A 24,062-nucleotide genomic window follows, 5' to 3' on the forward strand; every position below is an offset into this window, starting at 1 on the left:
CTATCAGCGATGTCTCTTGAGCCTCCAGGAGCAGCTCCTAAATTGACAGCCCTACCTTCTATGTGCCATTCTATTACTTTTGTACTTTCCATATGCATGGTTCATAATTAAATCACTATGAAAGTTAAGCGATATTTGATCTGGCCATCATTCATATGCTGTAAAACACAGCCAATGACGTGATATTTGAGTTTTAGCAACATAAGAAGCAGAAAGAAAAAAATAAATTAGTAGTTAAAAATTCCACATATATATTATTTCTCACATGATCAAGTCAAATATTATCTTCTTTTTAATTTTTGTGTAAAATACTAATCGTTTATCAAGTAATCAAGTAAATTATTATCTTCTTAGCTCAATTTTTATTCTAGGAAGCCAGAATTCAATATTTAACTCCTGAAAATGAAAAAACACTCTGATCTTAGAATTAAATATAACAAGTCACGAGCCAATTTCGAGTTGGAACAGATTCAAATACTCAATTTGAGCAAATTTGTTTCAATTTCGAGACTATTTCCGAGCTGAAATGGATTCAAATAACTCAATTTGAGCCGGCTTGAAATTGAATATAAGAAGCCACAACCAATTCCGAGCTGCACTAAATATGCTCGAGCTGATTTCAAAATTGGACTAATTTGATGCAAAACTAGCAATCCATGTGTCAAATCTCTTACCCTTTATAATTACTTTGTAATGTGATTAATGTTTTCTTTTGTATATATTTGATACAGGTTCGAATCCCACACTTCACATCTATTTTTCTCAATTTTAATTTAAGGAGTCAATTTCGAGCCGAACACGAGCCGAACACGAACATGAATATTTAAATCGAGCCGAATATGAACACACTGTTCACGAGCCGATTTCGAAGAGCTATTTCGAACGAGCTGAACACCAACCAGCTCGTTTATAGCCCGAGTAAATACACAGGAATTGTGTGGTATGTAGGCAAACCTTCCTCACTATAACTGCTCAAGACATTAATAAACAGATAAGAAAGGGAAAACAAGCAGCGGTTGCAGTTCCATCAACAGACGTTTCATCCCCCCTTTCAATTGTGATTTTTGAGCCCTAACGCCTGATCTCAGCTATAAAATGAGCAAAATCTCTGCAACTTCTTCATCGCATCCTCTGCCGCTGCTTGAATCGGCACATGGAGCCCATTACAGCCGCAGCCTTCGCAGGCGGAATTATCGGTCAAATCGGCATTGTTGTCGTCTGGTGCCGACCTATCTTCTCCTTCGTCCAACGCTTCATCGATTGTCTTCGACATCCGAGGCCTCCGCCTCTGCGGGCAATTACAGCTCCATGGCACGCACACCAAAGCTAGATGCTGGAAGTGTTTGTCTTACAGTTATGTAGTTCAGTGGTTAATGTCTTATAGATCTCTTTTGCCCTGATGAAATAACCAAAAAGGTTGATTTACATACATACCACTCAATTCTTGTGTATTTACATATCTAACATGTAAAGTTTACCAGTTACATTTGTACCACCCCAATCTTTCATATCAAATCAGAAATATCATTATTTTAAAAGTAAAGTTCACCTTTTCATGCATAGGGTAAGGTGGCAAATATGTAAGAACTGAAGTTTAGTTGTTAGATATGTAATTACATGAGCATTGAGTGGTATGTATGTAAATCTTCCTTACAAAAAAGATGCATTTCATTGGTGTTCTTTTGTTTCTGCAGAAATACAGTAGAAGTAATATGCTACAAAACAATTCATGCTAGCAGCAGCTTTTCAAACTGTTAGAATTCTATTTGACTATAACCTTTTGCTATCTTTCAAAATTTTTAGGAAGATTTACATTCATACCACTCAATTCTTATGTATTTACATATTTAACACCTATACTTCAATTCTTACATATGTTTCACATGTGGCATGTATGCAAATGCCCAAAACTTTTATGGCAAGAAATAAGCTTTTATAATCAAACCATATGTCCAAGAGATCAGCAGCAATTACATACCAAGTTTCGCAACAAAATAAAACACAACCATTTTTTACAAAGCTTAAATGACATCCCAACCTCTGAGAATCCAATTACCATAACTTATTTTGTATGTAAACATTCTAAGGAAATAAGGAACTTAGAAAAAAAGGTATCATTTTTTCTGCAGCCCTTTCTTATTGTGCAACAGTATGGTAATTAGCAGGATGACTGATTATTTAGATATTGGTGGGACGAAAAGAGAGCCTGATCTGATCATCACCTTCGATTTCTGTAGTAGAAAAAAGCACAACTAACCGAAGCAATAGCAACGGCAAAAGCGAGGGTGGCATAGGTGCCTGGCTTTGGTGGCTTGAGCCATGTTGTAAAATTCTTCTTTTTATCAGTGATTTTACTGCTGCTGATAGAGTTGTTTTCCTTGTGATTGGAATGTGGTTTATCTATAGCATTCTGGCAGCAGCTGAGGTTTCCATTACCTTGGCAACAGCCTGAAGCTCTATCCTCCCCAATTGGGGTATTTGGCTGACACCTAATGCTCTGAGCTTTTCTTTGTTCCTCTACTGACAAACCCATCTGGCCTCTGATAGTTGAAAGGAAATTGCAAAATGTATTAATGGCAAAATGAGTTCCAAATATTTAGGACTACATGATAAGAAAGCACAACCAAAATTTTTGAAAGAAAAAAGGAGGAAGAGAGGGAGAGAGCTTGAGGATCATTATTTTGCATCCAAATTTCATCAAATTTTCAAATGGTCATGGCATCTAATGATTTCAGTTATCTTTGGATAACCATGATTTGATGTGTTGAGTTTCTCATCAATTGTAAGTAGATATTATGTCATTGGTAGCGATGATCATAAATCATAGCAGCATGAAGATGAAGTGATGCAGCAAAATTAATATCGAGCTTTTTGTTTTATTCTTGGTTGGGAAGCGGGGGAAATTTACATACAAAGCACAAAATTCTTATGCATTTCACATCTCGCACCTAAATTTTTATATTTGCATACATAACACTTTGGTGCTTTAATGTATGCATGAAATGTTGTATCACTTGTAAAAAATGATAATAGTACTATGTTTTTTGTGATATTAAAGACTTGAGTACTATGTGTGTAAATATGAAAGTTTAGTGGTGAGATATGTAAATACATAAGAACTGTATGCTATGTATGTAAACTCCCCATTTTTATTCAATATATATATATATATATATATCTTATTAGTATTATTATTAAATCAATTTAATAAAAAATTTTAAGACTTACCTTGGTCGCCCTAAACAACACAATCGCCCAAACCACACGATTGTCTCCTCCTTCACACGGTTGTAGCATGCGCGACTCCGTCTCCTCTCTCTTACGGTTTTGGCTCCCTCTCGCACGAATGCTCGACTTCGACGCTTTTTTTGCCCTCACACATCACAAGTGCATCTTCCTTGTTTCCTCTTTCTGTGCACGACACCGATGCTGGCTCCACTGCTTGACACCCACTCGCCTCAATTTTGATCGAAGCACGAAAAGTCTGTCTAGCATCTGTCGTCTCCCATATACTCCGTTCAACTCTTCAGGTAAGTAGGCAAAGACACTTTATAAAGCCAAAACGCCTTTTTGAATTCGGCTCTCTCACTGCCTCTCCTCCATCTTCGGTTTCCGGAGCTTCTCGATTCCTTCTCTTTGGCTCTTCGTTAGCATGACTCTGCCTCATATTCTCTTCAAAAATTTTATTCTCAAAATTTAAAAGTGGACCTCAAGTCACGTCTCATTAAGCGTGCCAACATTAACTATCCATAATATTTTCTATTGAACTCCCTTATTCTATAATTTTGGTTGTAACTCTATGTGTGAATGGATAGTAACTATTACATTGAGTTAACTTTAATTTTATTTCTATATTTTTTAAAATTTCCTATAATTATCATATTAGCTCTTTCATCTAGATTGCATTAATTAATTATAAACCTTGGCTCTGAAATTACTTTCTTCATGACCCGGAATGGGGCTTGAAATTAACTAAGATGGTAACAAACGGTCGAATGATGTCTATTAAATTTTTTATATTTATTTTTTATATCTTGTTATTAACATATGAAAGTGTCACTAATCAATTTAATTGAAGCAGTATATTTAAAATTTACTTCGTTATTGGTTGTCTGTATCTTTTATAAATAATTTCTCGTCAATCATTCATTTTTTAATCATTTATTAGCATTCATTTTTGAAGTCACGTATTTTGAACACCTTTTTGAGTAATATGGGATCATATTGCGTCCTTACATACCTTCTCGTAGCCCAAGAAGTTCATAGAACCTTCAGCGAGCACACATGGTCATGCCCGGAAGTAATTACCATTGATAGGCATCGGTCCCTGAAGAAAGAAAAGAGCAAATACACTATTACCAACACATTAAGTGGACAAGAAAATCTTCACTGCATCATAAACGAAGATCTATAAATAAGAAATTTCTTCCATTTATGATTTTCAAAATCTTATATCACAGGAATAAAATGGGTTCACTTCAAGGGACAACAGGGAAACAGGATTACTTCTTTTGAAGCTAGTAATCAAATGCTACGTGTAACTGAAAGAAAAATTAAAATGGTAAACATTAAGGATCAATGACGTCTAATAAATTTCTGTCAATTTCAAAGAGTACCTGCAAAATATCAAAATGTTAAGAATATCCTTTAAGAAAATCCAGAGACCACCTAACACTACATTTTTCATGCAACTGTTTTAAGAAATTATTCACCAGTACCATTGAAGGAAAGTTTCAAGTTCCAAAGCATAACCTCGATGTAGAAAAAATTCATATGCAAAATGCTGTTAACAACTTTTAAAGCCTTTAACAACTAAACTAGCTAGAACTACCACAGGTAACATTAATGGTAGTGTATCACTAACTAATTAGGCCTGCTTTTAATCATTTGAATCGGTGCTAAGCCTATGCTTTTTTTTTTCTATTCTGCGGGAACGATTATCTTTGTTAAAGGTATGGATTTATAAGGTTTAAGTTATTTGTAAAATTTACAATCACTCTTTCTAATCTATGTTCTAGAGCTAAAATTCATATCTTAGGTTTTTCAAGGTCTTGTATATGCAGGGCGCGTGCATTTATAATGTGTATGAGAAAAAAAAAAATTCATGTCAAAACTTACTTGCATCCTAAATGGTAGTTCATCAAATCAACAAAGTCTTCTTTTGGCCATTTTATTTATAGCTTAGATTTTGTTTTATTTCCATACACGTACGAACATGATAATGTTCTACAACAGTATGGATTTATTGAAGTGTAAGGTCATTTATAAACTTCACAATCATGTCATGGAATAGATGCATAACTAATTAAGAATTTTAGAATTGAAATCATCTGCATCCTTACAAAATGAAAGTTTCTTAAGGAATTTACATGCATAACATAAAATTCTTATATATTTACATGGATAATATACAAATCTTTATATTTACTTGTACAACACTCAAATCTCTTAAAAAGAATGTTTAACTGGAGTAAAAAGTAAGACATAAGCTTACAAGTACAAGGGTGATGACATCCCAACAAAGACCCAAAACAAACTAAACAATGAACACTCAAAAACAGATCCTTGTTTAATTGTAAACATCCAATAAAATAACAAGAAAATCTTAAAGATCCTCAGCATCATTCTCACTATCTGGATTTTAAGAGATCCCAACTATCTAACCTTCATATTTTTTTGCAAATTATGAAATCATCACACAACCCTCCAAAACAATGATAAATCAAGAGGAGCAACAATGACACTAAAGGCCTTTTCTTTATATATTTCTTCAAAGAACTCGTACCATTAAATCATTTTCATCTATTAAAGGTTCATCACCCAAGAAAATCCCGAAAAATAAAATAAAAAATATTCCCCAACAAAATTGAGCCATCATCTACGTTGGATAGTTCAATAATTCAATGATTGAAGCTAAGCAGATCATTAGGATCGTCATCAATAATGAAGAGAGATTTTTATTGGGGGGGATCAACACTAAGATGAATTGGTTTAGCGAACGAGGGTAGTCTTGGCAATAAATCATTTGAATTATATTCAATGTCTAGCATCACATCAAACTTTAGTGATTGGAGGTCAATAGAGGAAGACTAAGCAATAACTATTATATTCCTCAATCTAGGGGTCCTGCCACACTGAGCAGACGGTAGCAATAGCACTGTTGGTAGAGAGATTAAGGCAATATGAATATAAATGAGGATCACAAATAAGATAATTGTTCTTTTCCATAACCTAATTTATAAGATAATTGTTCTTTTCCATAACCTAATTCTCTTGTTCCCAACCGCAATACCCAAATTTAGGATTATCTTGTTTAGTAGACACGAGGAAAGCATAATCTCGATGCCGGCCCAAAAGCTGTCAACTCTTCTAGGTTCTCAAACAAAATCTAGAGTAGAAATTCAATGAAATAAATAGAAAAAAAATATTAAATCTTGTCAAAGTATTTGACCATCTAGTTATCACCCTATTTGGGAACTGTGAAGAAACATTTTACCGTTTGAATCTCCATTTATACCAATTAAATAAATGTATTGTGCACAACAAATGATCAAATGTAATGAACCGTTGGAAACAATGCCTTGCTTATAGTTCAATTGGAGCAAAACAATATGAACCCTGTGGAATTGAGTATCTACCTTATAATTACTATTGCATGACTACTAATACAAATTAGAGAGTGATACAATGGTTTAAATTTATCATATAAAAAAATTTAGGATATGTTGAATCCTAAATTGTCTTCTTGCAGAACACGCCCCGAGAGTTAGAACCGAGAGAGAAAAAGTGAGAGAGAAGAAGAAAAGGAGAGAAAGCAAAGGAATGTAAGAGAATCTTCAAATGCAGAATTTTGTCGAGAGGATCCAAAAAGGTCCTTTATTGATTTCATGACCTCTTATTTATAGAGGCGTCCAGGAATACAAGTACAGGTAAGGAAAGCACACTTTTTATAACTGTCTGAAAGATTAAATTCAAATTACATGGTAATAAAAATAAAGGCGACACGTGGTCAATGCCTAAAGCCTTGAGGTCGGCTGACTGTGTTGCTATCAATCGATTGTGTCGGTCAATTGCATCTTCTTGGCAATTGGGTTTAAACATGGTGTGCGGACCTTTGCTAGCAGTCTCGTGATTGGTAACTTTGTCGGTCGACAAATTTCGCTAAAAAGATTCCTTTGATTTGTTATGTCGATCGACTAAACTATAAAGTCGGTTGACTATTTATTGTTGAGTTATCTATTCTACCATCCGACACCTCACTTGTGCTCCTTTGTTGTTGATCATCCGATTTCCTCGAAATTTGTGTTGGCATATTTGTAGTATGCATATTAGTTACCCGATTTTTTTGCTCCTTCATGGCGATAGCTATGAGAAGGACAGAAAAATTATTTAAGCAGTAAAAGACACAAAAATTGAGATAATTAATCAATAATCAACTCTCCCTTGATTTTCGTGCCCAGTAAACCCTATAAATAGAGCTAAAGGCTTTGCGCTTTCCTTTTCCTTATCTGCACTCATAATCATTTGATTAATACCATAGCCGATGGTTCGAGTAGAAAAGAAATTGACATCCACCTTCTAGCTTTGGATGGCTTTTGGTTTCCTGCATCTTCTACAATGGAAAACAAGAAGTGAATTGTTAAAAAAAAAAGAAGCGAACGACACCCGATCTTGAGCTGGTCAAGAAAGTTACTTCTTCTGACAGCACTGATGCTCGGCCATCGAAGAGGACGTCGACGGTGGACCATTTCCTAGTCACTGGCACGAGCACTAGTGCAGTCGTTGAGGGGGTTGAGCGGGTCGCTCCTCCTGTTGAGGCAGGTCAAGATGAAGCGAGAGAAAAGTTCACCGAAATAAATAGATGGTAAAATCATTTTCATCTACCAAATGTTATCACCCAAGGAAATCCCACAAGATGGAATAAAAAATATTCTCCAACAAAATTGAACCATCATCTACATTGGATAGTTCAATAATTCAATGATTGAAGGTAAGCAGATCATTAGGATTGGCATCAATAATGAAGGGGGGTATTTATTGAGGGAATCAACACTAGGATCAATTGGTTTAGCGGAAGAGGATAGTCATGGAAATAAATCATTTGAATGTATTCAATGCCTAGCATCACATCAAATTTTAGTGGGTGGAGGTCATAGAGGAAGGCTAAGCAACAGCTATTCTATCCCTTAATCTAGGGCTCCTGCCACACTGAGCAGCAATGGTAGCAATAGCACCGTTGATAGAGAGATTAAGGCAATATGAATATAAATGAGGAACAAAAATAAAATTTATAAGATAACTATTTTTTTCCATAACCAAATTTACGATTATCTAGTTTAGTAGACACGAGGAAAGCATGATCTCAATGCCGGCCCTAAGGCTGTCAACTGTTATAGGTTCTCAAACAAAATCTAGAGTAGAAATTCAATGAAAGTAATAAAAAGGTAATATTAAATTTTGTCAAAGTATTTGACCATCTAGTTAGCACCCTATTTGAGAACTGTGAAGAAACATTTAAGCGTTTGAATTTCTATCTATACCAATTAAATAAAATTATTGTGCACAACAAATGATCAAATGTAATGAACCGTTGGAAACAATGCCTTGCTTATAGTTCAATTAGAGCAAAACAATATGACCCCCGTGGAAATGAGTATCTACCCTGTAATTACTATCACATGACTACTAATACAAATTTAGAGAGTGAAATAATGGTTTTAATTTATCATATAAAAAAAAATTAGGATCTGTTGAATCTTAAATTGCCTTCTTGTAGAACACGCCTCAAAAAGTTAGAGCTAAGAGAGGAAAAGTAGAGGGGGAGAAAAAGAGAGAAAGCTAAGAAATGTTTGAGAATCTTCAAATGTCAAAATTTTTCCGAGAGGATCCAAATCCCTTTATTAATGTCATAACCTCCGATTTACAAGGGTAGGGAATATAAGTACATGCAAGGAAAGAGCGCTTTCCATAACTGTCTGAATAATTGAAATCAAATTACATGGTAATGAAAATAAAAGAGACACATGGTCGATCGCCCAAAACCTTGAGGTCGGTCAGTTGTGTCGGTATCAGTTGATCGCATCTTCTTCTTGGCAATTGGATTGTTTAACTAGGGTGTACGGACCTTCGCGAGCAGTCTCATGATCGGTAACTTCGTCGTTCGACAGATTCAGTTGAAAAGATTTCGTCGGTCTATTATATCGGTTGACTGAGCTTGTAAAGTCAGTCGACTATTTGTTGTTGAGTTATCTGTCACCTCACTTATGCTCCTCTATTGTTGATTGTCAGATTTCCTCGAGATTAATGTCGACATATTCGTAGTATCCATATTAGTTCCCAGATTTTTCTGCTCCTTGAAGGGGATAGATATGATAAAGATAAAATTATTTATGCGGTAAATGGCACAAAAATTGAGAAAATTAATTCAATAATCAACTCTCCCTTGGTTTTCGTGCCCAGTGAACCCTATAAATAGAGCTAGAGGCTTTGCGCTTTCCTTTTCCTTATGCGGGCTCTGAGTCTTTTGATTGATATAATGGCCAATGGTTCGAGTAGAAGGAAATGGATGTCCACCTTCTAGCTTTGGAAGACTTTCTGCTTTCTGCGTCGTCAACAATGGAAAAAAAGAAGAGAATTGTTAAGAAAAAGAAACGAACGATACCCGACCTTGAGCTAGCCGAGAATATTGTTTTTTTTTCTGACAGCCCTGATGCTAGACCATCGAAGAGGACATCGACGGTGGACTTGCCTAGCCGCTAGCCCGAGCGCGGGGCTTGGGTGGGTCGCTCCTCCTGCCCCCCCCCGACCCCCCCCCCTTGGCTTACTTTGCCAAGTGAGAACAAAGATGCCCTGAAGCAAGGGACGGGAGTTTTTATAACTCTTTCCGAAATAGATAGAGTTTTAGGTCTGTAAAAATATTTCTTTTTATAATTTTTTAATAATCCTTTGACATTATTCTCAATGTAGATGAGCTAGTCGTTCCGGAGGCCAGAATCGATGGCGGGTTGTCCCAGGACGTCGTTGATTTTACCTCGACATTCGCTATTGTGCCTTTAGGATCAGTTACCTCCTCCCGTGGTCGACCAATCTTTATGGATCTGCCACTTCACCGACTCCCAGTAGAAGCAATTGCAGTGTTGGCAGCTGTCCTCCGCCTTAATGGAACACCGTATGACAGAGATGGCTGGTCATTTGACCCAAGCAGCTGAAAAAATTCTGTCGAAGCATCCGCGCCAAAGTGGTCGGTTCGCTGTGAGCGCATGGAGGCAGGGATTGCCGCACTTCAGCGAAGGTCAGCTTACATTACTAGGTTGGAGGAGGAGGTTGTGTCACTCCGGGGATCCATGCAAGATGTGCTCGCTGAGTTAAGTCCCATCCGTGAGTTGATTGATCTCAGTAGATTTCATCAAGATGTCAACCGGATGGGAGATATTAGGTTTGGTGGAGAGATGGTCTTCCGGAGAATGCTTCAAAAGAGGTATGCCCTGGCTGAAGCGACAAAAGACCCTTTTATAAATTTTTTCCTTTGTGACTTGTAATGATGTTATTTGCAATAAAATAATACTTAATTAATGTGAAATGATGTTTGGTGTGACAATTATGTTATGTGACCCCTCGATTTTTGCGCCAACTTTATAAATAGGGCTATGGACTGTCTTTTATCCTTACGTTTTTTGTTTTCCTTCTCTGCGTCTTCCAATTCTTCCTCCTTCCTTTCGTCATTCAATCATTTCCTTGGTTTGATATGATAGCTCCCAAGTATTCTCCCACTCTCTTTGGTTCCTCCATCGCTGTGATTCTCCTTCGTAATTGGCTCCACTTCTCATATGTCGCATGTCCACGCTCACTGCATCATCTTTTAGAAAGTTGAATCCTAAATTATCTTCTTGTGAAACACGCCCCGAGAGTAAGAGCCGAGAGTGGAAAAGTGAGAGAAAGGGATAAAAAAAGAGAAAGCTAAGAAATGTGAGGAATCTTCAAATGTCAGAATTTTCCCGAGAGGATCCAAAAGGTCCTTTATTGATATCATGAACTCCTATTTATAGAGGTCCAGGATAAGAAGTACATGTAAGGAAAGAGCACTTTCCATAACTGTCTGAATGACTGAATTCAAATTATGTGGTAATGAAATAAAGGTGACGAATAGTCAATCGCCCAAAGTATTGAGGCTGGCTAGCTGTGTCGGTATCGGTCGATCACATCTTCTTCCTAGCAATTGGGTCGTTTAACCAGAGTGTGCGAACCTTCGCTAGCAGTCTTATGATTGGTAACTTCGTCGGTCGACAAACTCCGCTAAAAGATTCCGTCGGACTATTATGTCGATCAACTGAGTTGTAAAATCGGTCGACTTTTTGCTGTTGAGTTATCTGTTCTACCATTCGACACCTCAATTATGTTCCTCTGTTGTTGATTGTATGATTTCCAAGAGATTCGTGCTGACATATTTGAAATATAGAGGATCCAAGTAAAATTTTCTTTTTTTTTAGTGGCAAAAAAGAGAAAGAGTACCTCCATAGATGATCTATAATCTCTCCTTTCCCAATTTGCTGTTCAAGTAGCATGGGAACGTCATCTGGACTGACATATCCATACCTATACAAGACAAAACCAGATAGATTAATCAAATTGGTGAAGATTATAAAAAAGATTCATACACTTCAGTAAGAAAAAAGCAAAATTTCAAATGACAAAACAAAGGTCTGAACAGTGCTAAAAGAGCAAGCTTCATACATACTCCAATTGTTCACATTTATCTATTTCACAATCTCATTTTTTTTATTTACATATATAAATAGCAAATATTTTATAATTTTATGTTTATAAAAATTACAGCTAGGGCTTCTGCATAACATCAGAATACTATAGTAGAAAGTGAGGCATTTTAATCTCCCTCGCTCTCTCTCTGTCTGGGTGTCTACGAAAGAAGGATCTTAAGTAAATATAAAATTTCTAGGTAAAGCATCATGTATGTAAATATTCCATCCCTACTAACATCAATGGAAAATACCAAAAAACCCTTTAGTAGTGCACAAACTCACCAATTTCCAGACACATGCCCTGTTTTACTTCGACTAAATATGATGACATTTCCAGCATACTTATGACCGCCAATATGCGAGCAAGGACTAACAAACACTTGACCATCAAGACCACGTAAAGAAATCTCCTCCTTAAACTTTTCAATGAGAGGAGGCCCACAAACACCACACCTTCGATCCCGACTACCATGAGCGCATACAAAAATATATGAACCAGTCAATGTCTCAACTACTCCAGAGAGCCATTCAGTCTCCTTCACAAGCACTAAATCAACAAAATTATCTATATCACCATCTGTCAATCCCCTGCAATCAAAAATGGAATTTTCTACTGCTCTTGCATAAACATCAATATAAATAGGTTATATGATAAAATAATGGAAGATTTACATACATACCACTCAATTCCTATGTATATAAGTATCTAACACTTAAACTTCAATTTTTTCAAATAAACCACCTTATCTATGCAATGAAAGGTGCATTTTACTTTTTAAAAGTTAAAATGGTAGTATTTTTTATGTGATAAGAAAGGCTTGAGTGGTATGAATGTAAAAAGTGAAGTTTAGGTGTTCAATATGTAAACGCATAGAAATCAGGTGGAATGTATGTAAATGCCTCTAAAATAATTGATTGCAATTGATTATCTAACCGATATCCAATCATTTCAGGAAATATCAAAACATCTCCTTCTGATGTATCAGTACTATCTGCTGCTCCACATATGGCTAAACGAGTCTGTCAAAAAAGTGAAGAATGAGCATGTTTAAAAGCTACAATACAAAAATAATAGCCCTATTCTATCAAAATAGCACTTTGATGAAAAGCACTTCAGTTTGAGCTGATCTTCAAGAAAGGAAAAACTTAATTCCTTGTCTAAGAAAGAGCTCGCCCTATTAAATTTTTTTTAAAAAAAAAGGATATTTAAGAGTGAAATCCATTTGTTCTTCTATCATGAACAAGTCAGGCTGCTTCAAAACAAATAATTTCTATTTCTTTGAGTATTTGTATATTACCGGCAAAATTACAGGTAATTACTTGTATGATAAAGCACAGAAATTGAGTGCTAAAAGATATTAATATGAGCATAGGGAAGGGTCAGATGATAAACAAAAAAAAAAATAAGACTCGGTTCACTGAATGGTAAAGTTTCGTTATAATTTTGTCTACAATCTGACCTAGAGGTGTCTAGGTCCAGGAAGAATCAAAGTGAAGAAATTTTTCCTAGAAAAATGAGAATTGACAAGCTGTATGGTGCGTTCATGGGAGCCAGACGAGTCAAAGTCTCCAGTTGTTCAAAATAAAATGCCATGGTCATAAGAGTAGGCACTTCATAGGTTCTAGCATGGTATTCAACAATACTCTTCACCAACTATTTTCATATAGAAAAAGGATTGAGAATTCCGTATTTTTCATTTAAAGATAGTAGTGTGTAGCAAAGAAAAAATGAAGTATTACTGGGTTGAAATTTTAATCACATTTAAAATGATTTAAATTTTTCCATTTACTCTTAAGTCTTAAGATATCAATTATGTATAGTAATTTGCATACTGAACCTATTTAAAATAAACAAAAAAATCATTTTTCATAAATTGTGATTACACTATGTTGGCTTGATTATCATTCCAAAGTTCCTGCCCTTTTGTTTTAATAATGCCGAGTACATAATCTCTACATATCTATATGCTAGTAGTACAATATGCTAGAGTACAAGCGGCTTGAAATTTTGTCCAGTAAAGATCTCGCCATTTAACCTTAATCATCAACTATCTCACAAATTAATTAACTATGTGACTAAAACATATAATAATGATTTATAGCTTTTGTAGAATTACCTTTTGAATTACTAGAATTTTTGCTAAATAAAACCTATATTTTTCAGTTGCATCTTGCAACCAAGGCATGGGTTTGTAACTATGCCACTAATCTTAGTAGCAGTAGATTTAGTGGCAGAGTTGTAACAATGAATAGGTGATCAAGTTAATAAAATGAGTGAACTGTTTAGATATCGTGGTTCTATTGTCCAAAGTGATGGTGATATAGATGGGGATGTTATTAGTATAATTCAGGTTGGATGATTGAATTGTAGAAATGCATCATACCAACTGTGTGAAAGAAAAGTACCGCTTAGACTTGAAGGAAAATTTTATAAGATTGGGTGAGACCTGCAATGCTTTATGGAGCAAAATGTTGGCCTATAGAAGAGAAGCATAAAACTAAGTGTTGTTGAGATGAAAATGCTTAGTTGGATGAGTGGCTTGACACTTAGAGACAAAATGAGAAACAAATGTATTCGTGAAAGGGTTGGTGTAGCTCCAATGGCAGAAAAGATTAGAATGACTCGTCTTAGATGGTTTGGTCACATTAAACGTCGGTCATCTGATGATCTGATTAGGAGATGAGATGTTTTAGATTTGACTTATGTTTAGAAAGTTAGAGGTAGGCCTACCAAGACTTGACCATGTTTAATAAAAAAATTATCTTAATTTATTAGAATTTTATGAGAATATTACACTCAATAAGATACAATGGATAAAAAGGATTCATGTACCTGATCGCACTTAGTGGGATAAATGTTTGTTGTTATTGTTGTATCTTATAACTTTTGAGGGTTTAATGTAAAAGAAGTAATCAAACTAGTTAAAATTGCAGCAAAAACATAAAAAAATGCTTCTTGGTACAACAAATATGCCTTTTATTGTACTCTGATTATCTGAAAAAATATAATTATCTTCCAAACTAAATAATAATTAATTTGGGTGAATCAAATCAGCTCACAATTCTAATTTAAATCCAGTAGTTCTTTTATTTAGTTATCATAACGATTTTTTTAGTCACCACCCTATTAATTTTCTTGTTAAATCTTATATTCGCAAAAACTCTAAATTCAAAAATTTAATTCCAAATAGTCTACCATGGCCCAGCAACAAGAAAATGTAACCAAATTTAATATCTAACGTGATTAAAATTTTTCAGGATTTAACGCCAAATCCTGATTTGCATGAATTACTTGTTGGGTAATGTGGAGACCCGATCCACCACAATTTAATTAGTTTCCTAATTAAGAATCTCACCTACCTTCCCACCTACCGCTCACCTACCACATCTCACCTACCGCTCACCTACCACATCCCACTTACCGCTCTCCTGATTTTTATAAATAGTCTCTTATGGTTTGTCATAAACAAGCCAAGCTAAGCCAAGTCAAAGTCAAGCCAAGTCCTCTAAGAGAGAGAGAGTAAGAGAGAGAGGAAGAGAGAAAAGAAAATAGAGATTATCTTGTAAACGTCAAGGAGCTCGACAGTGTAATTCCTCGAAGAAATAAAATCCTCTGCAGCTCCGTGGACGTAGGAAAATTTGTCGAACTGTGTAAATCTGTGTGTTGCTCTGGTGTTTTTTCTATGTGCAATTTTTCTCGTTCCATTTTTCGCTTTATTGTTGTTGTTTTTCACAACAACTGGTATTAGAGATTTGGTTCATATCTAAGAAAGAATGATGAACGGAGACGAAGTGAAGACATCGGGGGTCGAGAAGTTCAATGACACAGATTTTGCTTATTGAAGGATGCAAATAGAGGACTACCTCTATGGGAAGAAACTTCACCTTTCGTTACTGAGAAAGCGACCAGAAAAGATGGACGAGGCGGAATGAAATCTGTGGATCGACAGGTTCTAGGGGTTATTCGATTAACTCTGTCAAAATCGGTTGCCCACAACGTCATTAAGGAGAGGGTTACTGCAGATCTCATAGCAGCTTTATCAGACATGTATGAAATATTATCGGCGAATAACAAAGTGCATTTGATGAAAAAATTGTTCAACTTGAAGATGGCGGAAGGTGTCTATGTTGCTCAACACTTGAATGATTTCAATACCAAATCAATTGTCGTCTGTTGAAATTAATTTTGATGATGAGATACGTGCGCTGATATTGTTGGCTTCATTATCAAATAGCTGAGAAGTTATGAGAAACAGTTCTGCAAGTAAATCTAAATTGAAATATGATGATATTCGTGATTTAATTTTGACTGAAGAGGTGCGCAGGAAGGATTATGGTGAGGCCTCTTGTTCAAGTTCGACACTGAATGTTGATTCCAGAGGGAGATCACAAGACAGGAACTCAAACAGAGGAAGATCAAAATCAAAGTCTGGTCAGCAGATAACCTGCTGAAATTGTTATAAGGTTGGCCACATAAAAATGAACTACAGGAATCCTAAGAAGAAATAAAATGATGGTGCTAATGTTGTAACTGAAGAAATACAAGATGCGCTATTGCTGGCAGTTCACAGTTCTATTGATGACTGGATACTAGATTCAGAAGCTTCCTTCCATACATCTTCCCGCCGGGAGTTAATGCAAAATTATGTTGCAGGTAACTTTAAAAAGGTATATTTGGCTGATGGAAAAGCTATGGACGTGATGTGGATGGGAGACATTGATATTGCACTCCCTAACAAGAGCAAATGAAATTTGCAAAATGTCAGGCACGTTCTTGAGTTGAAGAAAAACCACATCTCTGTTGGGCAGCTCAATGAGGGTGGTCATTTGGTGGTGTTCTCAGATAATACCTGGAAATACCTGGAAGGTTACCAACCTGGAAGGTTACCAAAGAAGCATTAGTACTGGCTCGGGATAAGAAAACTAACACAGTATATATGACTATAGGTTTACTCAGGCGATGACACATGAGTCAGAGATGCATTATGGAGAAGCAGAAGAATGTCAGTTTCCTGAAAAGTGGCAGAGCGCCCAAGGCAAGAAAACCGGACCTTGTACAGACAAATGGTGGAGAACCACAGAGCTATGAAGAAATCTTGCAAGATGAGAATTCGAGTAAGTGTGAGCTGACCAATAAGGAGGAGATGAATTTCCTACCAGAGAATCAGACTTGGGAGCTGGCAGAACTTCTACCAAGGAAGAAGACATTGCACAACAAGTGGGTGTACCGGGTGAAGACTGCGCTTGATGACAGTAAGAGGTACAATGTTAGGCTTGTTCAAAAGGACTTTTAGCAGAGTCATGATATTGCCCATGCAGTGGGAGTTATAAGCAGATACATGAGTAACCCAGGAAAGAGCTTGGTAGTATAAGGCTACGTTGATGGTGATATGCCAATTGAGAATGTTATTCGTGAAAAGTTAAAGTTGTGCTCGACTTCAGCTGGTCTTCTGGCATGAAGACCAGAGCTTTGAGTTGCAGAGGTGGAGGATATCATTTTTGAGGAAAAAGTTGGTACAGCTAGTAAATGATACAGTCAGTAGGTGATGCATTCAGTGTCTCAGTCTCCAAGTTGGAGAATTGTTGAGTAATGTGGAGACCCGATCCATCGCAATTTAATTAGCTTCATAATTTAGAATCTCACCTACCGCTCACCTACCTTTCCACCTACTGTTCACCTACCACATCTCACTTACCGCTCACCTACCTCTCACCTACCGCTCTCCTGATTTCTATAAATAGTTTCTTATGGCTTTTCATAAGCCACGACAAAACCAAGTCACGACCTAAGTCAAAGTCAAGTCAAGTCCTCCAAGAGAGAAAGAGAGGAAGAGAGAGAGGAATGAAGAGAAAAAAATAGATTTTCTTGTAAACGTCGAGGCGATCGACGATGTAATTCCTCGAAGAAATAAAATCTTCTGCAGCTCTGTGGACGTAGACAAATTTGTCGAATCACGTAAATCTGTGTGTCACTCTGGTATTTTTTTTGATTTTTTTTGCATGCAATTCAATTTTTCTCGTTCCATTTTTCGATTTATTGTCGTTGTTTTTTACAACATTACTAAACCCTACTTGTATAAAACCTATCAATAGTGTCGAAAAACATGTATAGTTTGTCAAAATTTTCACACAAATAAGCAGCATCGGGGTTCAAAGCTCAAAATACATTTCGAACCAAAGAAGCTGCTCACCTTTTTCTTCATATCGTCCTTCCGCGCCTTCATCGCAGCGGCAAGGAGGCGCGGCAGATGGTCAGACTCCGGCCCCTCAACGTTAGGTAGCCACAAATCCGGCGACTTGTACCGCAAGAACAAGTGTCGATCGTACAATTGTACTGTCCCCACAAGCGAATCCCGCCGGAACTCCGATCTCTGGAATCCGAACTCCCTCGCCGACTCTGCATCGCCAACGGCTTCTGAGAAGGTCTCCTTTCGGGGGTCAGCGGAGGCCGAGGAAGCGTTGGGGCCGCCGATCGAAGAGGAAAAAGAAGAGGCTTCCATGGATGAGGGGAAGGAGAAGAAGAAGACGAGGCTTCGTAGGGATCGTATTCGAATGTTAGTGGAAGAGATTTGAAGAGCTGAACGCGGCTGCCGCTGCATGCGACAATGTGGAATTAAGTGGGAGGGGAGACGAAGAACGGAATTGAGAATTTGCTTTGCTAGAACGAAAATTCAGACGTTTAGACCGCGAACACTAATTACGTGTATTACTTGAGTCAAAATATTTGACTTAAATTTTGATCATTCTACTTTAATTTTATTAAATTTATTTTGAGAAAAATATAATATACAAAAATTAATTAAATTTTATAATATATCCTCTTTTTTGTTTGATATATATTCGGATAAAATTTTAATTTAAAACATTTTGTGTTTTTTTTTTAAATTTAATTTAAGTCAAATTTAATTATTTGAAAGAAAATAAATTTATTTTAAAATAAAAGTTTTATTAAATTTGATGTTTCATTGAATGTAAATTAATATGAGTTTTAACTTTAAAAAAAAATTTTGATTTAGTGAATGATGATTTTCTTTCATAGTTTCCAAATAAGTATAACATAATGCCAATTTGTTTGCTCAAAATTTTATATTCTATTTTAAACTTTAATTAGTTCTTTAAATTTTATCTTTGATGTGGTTAAATATTCAAATGGATTTTGAATCCTAGGGTTTTTTAATAATCTCAAAAAAATATATATGATGATTTATGTACATCAAAAATGTGTCAACACGAATCTCAAAAAAATTTAATAGCCAACTAAAAAGATGGCGTGGCAAGCTAGAACCACTAGGGCAAGTTCAAGAGTCTGTATTTATCCACCCAACTCCTGTTGGCTGAGAGAAATCTAACCCCATGACGGATGAAAGTCAACGACCTTCCTAAAGGGTCACACGGATGGACCTCGTAAGAACAATTCAGCAACTCCTCGTTCAAGTCGGGCGTTTGGCAGAAGTCGCTCGAATCTTAGACAGGTAGCAGGAACCTCCAAGCCAACCCTTCATCCATAGTCACTCGGATCAAAAATTGATCTCGCTTTACAATTACGTATTGACCAAAATATCTCATACCATACCAACTTTACTAACGTACAGATGTATGTATGGTTCTCATTTATATAAATAAGTAAAGGTTACTCGATTTACTATTCATTTATGTGTTCTCTCTGCACTTTTTTTTTGCACTATATTCCTTAGGTGTGTCTCCCTGACATATTTGGGTTTAACATCCAAAAAGGTGTGGTGAGCACACAATTATGTCGTCGATAAAAAGAGGAGCGCAACAGTCGCAACAAAAAGAGGAAAATCAACAGACAAACATAACCAATGTAGAATGTAATAAAGAATTCAAGGAAGAGTTTGCGTAGCGAAAAATACAAAGGTTAAGAACCCAAATAATGAACCAGATGTCGGGCTAGATTGCGGAGGTCCTAAGGTCTATCATGACTCTAAGAGGCGAACAAGCTTGTTTAGAACAGAACCCTCCTCAAGAGGTGGTGTCGAGCACAACCAAAGAAGGTTGAACCATGGCCCAAAGAGAAAGATTCACAGTTCCTGGATAGTGTTGGGTATGCACAGGTAGAGAGGTAGCAAGACATGCACACTGAGGCCCTACGCCTACTGAAGATTATCACTTCTATGCAAAAGAAGGGGAACTCCCCCCTCCCCTCCCCAAATTACTTTAACCGATGTTGATTTGTCCCCTAGGGTATTGTTATAACAAAAATTAAAAAAAAAATTTGGTTGGAAGTATTCTGATCGACACCATTAGCTCAACAGACATACTGTTTAATTCAGTTTTTGATAAGCTCAATCTTCGAGCCAACCGGCTCATGGAACCAGGCAGTCTCCTGTATGACTTTTCAGGAGAAATAAATGAAGCACCATGAGTGATGCCACTAGCGTTTACCTGGGGAGAAGGTTAGAATTAGTTCACTGAGATGGAGGACTTCCTGATAGTCAGCTCACTGCCCACATATGTTGTCAATTTTGGCCGCCCGCTGCTAAACCGTCTCAAGTTTGAGGTGTCCACTTACGACCTGACATTCAAGTTCCCAAGAGGTGGAGAGTTGATCATCGTCCGAGGAGATCTAGAGTAGTCTCATGTTTCCTTTGGGCAGTATGAAGTGTGGAGAAGGACTCGCTTGACTTACAAAATTTGAGAGAAGGGGTTCTAGAGACCAGTGAGACCCTAGAGATTCTTTTCATCGATGGGGAGCCCGATAAATCTTTTCTAATGTGCAAGAATTTTGATGTTGAGTACATGGAACTACTAGCTCAAGTGTTTCAAGACCATTGAGACATATTCGCTTGGTCAGCAGTGGAGATTCTTGGAATACGGGTTGACATCACTTGCCATCGCTTGAACGTGAACCCCGCCATTCAACCAATAAAGCAAGGGATCAGGAATCAGCGACAACACTGGCTGAACCCATCAAGCAGGTGATATTAAAACTGAAAGAAGCAAACTACATCCTGGAGGCGCAATACCCCAAATGGGTCTTCAACATTGCAATGGTTCAGAAGGCCAATGGGAAATGTCGTATGTGCGTGGACTTAATAAACTTAAATGCTGCTTGCCCAAAGGATTGCTATCTGTTGACCAGGATTGATGCCCTAATAGGTTCAACTATCGGTCATTTTGTCATGAGTTTCATGGACCCCTTCTTAGGGTATTACCAATAAAGATGCACCCAACCAATGCCAAAAAGACTGTTTTCATCACCATCGATGTTGTTCTCTATTATAATGTAATGCCCTTTAGGCTCAAAAATTCTAGGGCAACATAATAGCATTTGATGAATATAGTATTTGTTAATCAAAAAGAAAAATATTGAAGCCAACATAGATGATGTCCTAAATAAAAGTCATGCCTTCGTAACACATAAAAGATTTAAAAGAAACATTCCAGACCCTTAAAAAATTAACATGAAGCTAAATTCACTAAAATATATATTTGAAGCCTCAACTGGCATGTTTCTTGGTTATTTGTTGATCCCCGAAGGTATGAAAGTCAACTTAGATAAAATCCAAGCACAAATTAATATCCCGTCCCTAAAGAACACTAGATAAGTGTAAAAGTTGACTGGTCGAATTGCAACTCTCTTCCGTTTCATCTTGAGGTTGGGTGACAAGTGCGCAACATTCTTCAAAATACTTCGAAAGGCTAAAAACTTCAAATGAATGGTCGAGTGTCAAGAGGCCTGCCAAAGCCTGAAGGATTCCCTAGTGATGTTGTCACTTCTCCAAAACTCATAGTTGAATGAAGAACTCTCATTGTGTTTGAGAGTAGGCGTTGAGGCAATAGCTCAGTGCTAGTTAGAGAAGTGTCAAAGAAGCAATTCTTGGTCTACTAACCAGTCGTGTTCTCCAAGGAGCGGAGGCTGAATATTTGATTATGAATAAACAAACCTTTGCTGGTATTATTCGTGCTCACAGGTTGCGACTATACTTCCAGCGACATCCAATCCTGGTGTTTTCATACCATCCACTTACACTGGCACTTATCTGAGCATTCAAGCCGACTACTTAAATTAGCGGTAGAAATGAGTGATTTTGACATCACATATATCACCTGGATGACAATCAACGCACAAGCAGTTGGGAATTTCCTGATAGATTTTCGGAGCAACGGAGGTCGAGGCAAGGGAAGTCGGGCGAAGAAGATCCTACCAGTCAATCAATCCAAAGCAGATTTCGGGCTGACTTTGAGTAGCTCATCATGAGAAAACTTATAACACTCAGTAGTTGTAGAGTTCGAGGTGACAACAGTTTTATTTTCAATAAAATAATTGCAAACAAGGTTCACCAACTGCCATCAATCGGTGAAGGTAGGCGATGACAGCCAACGATTGTCGACTGTGGTCAACGGAGGCTAACAAGAAGTGGTTGACAGTGATTGGGTACTACGGATGCAAATGGTTATTGTTGAGTCTTTAATACAAATTTTGGACACAAAATTCATATTTGGCGTACAACGATTGCAAGAAGGGGTCATCAAAGGTTGATAACTAATGGTGGAAGGTGGTAACAGTTGGTTGTGGTCGATGGTGGTCGGCAGCTACGAAGTTAGTGATTATTTGTGGGGTTTTCAATACAGGTTTTAGATGCAACAGTCTTATTTAGAATACAATGATTGCAAGTAAGGGTTGCTGACGACCACTATTATGTGATGGTAGGAAATGATGACTTGCAGTGGTCGACATTGGCAGACAAAAGGTGGTTGACGACGATTGGCGGCTACTAACGACCAGGCTTATCGTCAAATCCTATCTCTAGAATAAGCTCTGGAATTCCTCTTCTTTGCCTCCCCCTATAAGTGAAAAGAACGATATATTTATAGGTTTTTGGGGAGGGGCATTTTGATTATTTTATGCGTAATTTTCCTAACCACCTGATCGGACGGTCTTGGTCAATCCCCTTAATTATATATGATATTTAAATGATTTGAATGTCATCAGAATTCAACAATCTTAATCTCATTTGATATCTTTCATCGATACGATCAATTTAACTATACATATGTCAAATTTGGAGTTCATTTGACCATTAAATTAATGAGGCAAACCCTTAAATGTGTTTTAATTCATGATATTGGCTTGATTAGACTCAAATTGAACCAATTTTGGTATCTTTGGGTTCATCTTGTTGAAAAAATCATTTTGAATATAAATTTGTCAAAATTGAGGCCCAAATGACATTTAATTTGAATTGATAAGATCATTTATAAAAAATGCATCAAGATTCCATCATAAAAGAATCATATGATGTCTCACTTAACCTAGAAATTGTCAAGACAACCATGGAATGGGAGATTCTAGAGAAGAACGGAATATAGAGAGCATGCTAAGGGACTCTAGAAGACTCAATCACATTCCAGCGAATGTTAGAAAGAAAAGCTCCAAGGATAACTCACGAATAACCTAGAAAGGTCTAGGGTTATGTATGTATATAAGAGAAAATTATAGAAATTAGTAGATTATAATGTAATTTAGAAATTTCCCTTAATCTTAGATGACTATAAATAGAAGTCTCTCCCCTTCATTTGAATCCATCAAAGAACCATCCAAGGTTCCAATCATCAAGTGTTGTAATCACACTTTTTTAGTAAAGTGTTTTTTTCTCCAATACTTCTTCTTATTCTTCTTCCAAGAGTGTTTTGTCCTTACAAATCTAAGTATTTTGAGGATTTGACTGATTTAGTGCTAAGGAAGAAAGCTAAAGCAACACAAGTAACTTGAGATAAGTCAGACTGTGACATCAAGCTCAAGCTTGTTTAATAAACAAGCTCATTTGAGCTTGAGCTTGTGGCTCGATAAGCTCGGCTTCTGTGCTTATTAATTTGCACTTCTAATAAAGAGTATAGTCAGTGTTTGTGATAATGGCAGTTGGTCATAGAACTCATAATTGGTAACTATAATAGTAGTAGTTTGTCATAAAGGTCGTTATTGGTTGCTACAAAGATAGTAGCTATGCATAAAGGTTGTTGTCAGTGGCTTCAATAATGGTGCTTGGCCATAGAAGCCATAATTAGAAATTATAATAGTATTAGTTGGTCACAAATGTCGCAGTTGGTTACTAAAATGTAATAGTTGGTCATAAAAGGCTATAATCAGTTAATGTAATAGCGGTGGTTGGTCACAGAGGTCATAGTTGTGAACTATAATAGTAGTAGTTGGTCATAAAGACTGTAATTGGTGGCTACAAAAGCAGTAGTTAGCCACAAAGGCTATAGTCGGATTACAACAGTTACAAGCAGGGGTTGTAGGAGGCCGGTGGTAGGCAACAGCAGGCGGTGATGGCTGGTGAT

At 36.7% G+C, this 24,062-nt stretch overlaps 1 protein-coding gene and 1 long non-coding RNA gene across 2 annotated transcripts; both read right to left on the bottom strand.

Moving 5' to 3' along the window:
• Nucleotides 1-1,908: 1,908 nt before the first annotated feature.
• LOC110038497 lies at nucleotides 1,909-18,437 on the bottom strand. The gene is made up of 5 exons (XM_020743363.1): nucleotides 17,948-18,437; nucleotides 12,691-12,776; nucleotides 12,039-12,344; nucleotides 11,509-11,592; nucleotides 1,909-2,540 (listed from the first exon to the last, which is right to left on the bottom strand). The coding sequence occupies exons 1-5, from the start codon at nucleotides 18,353-18,355 to the stop codon at nucleotides 2,219-2,221; spliced, it is 1,206 nt and encodes a 401-aa protein (XP_020599022.1). The 5' UTR covers nucleotides 18,356-18,437; the 3' UTR covers nucleotides 1,909-2,218.
• LOC110038499 lies at nucleotides 6,279-7,990 on the bottom strand. Its single transcript, XR_002295430.1, has 3 exons — nucleotides 7,694-7,990; nucleotides 7,576-7,609; nucleotides 6,279-7,508 (listed from the first exon to the last, which is right to left on the bottom strand). It is a non-coding gene; the product is annotated as an uncharacterized LOC110038499 (long non-coding RNA).
• Nucleotides 18,438-24,062: the final 5,625 nt, after the last annotated feature.

Source organism: Phalaenopsis equestris, unplaced genomic scaffold (genome assembly GCF_001263595.1).
Source record: "Phalaenopsis equestris unplaced genomic scaffold, ASM126359v1 Scaffold232974, whole genome shotgun sequence".
NCBI lineage: Eukaryota > Viridiplantae > Streptophyta > Magnoliopsida > Asparagales > Orchidaceae > Phalaenopsis > Phalaenopsis equestris.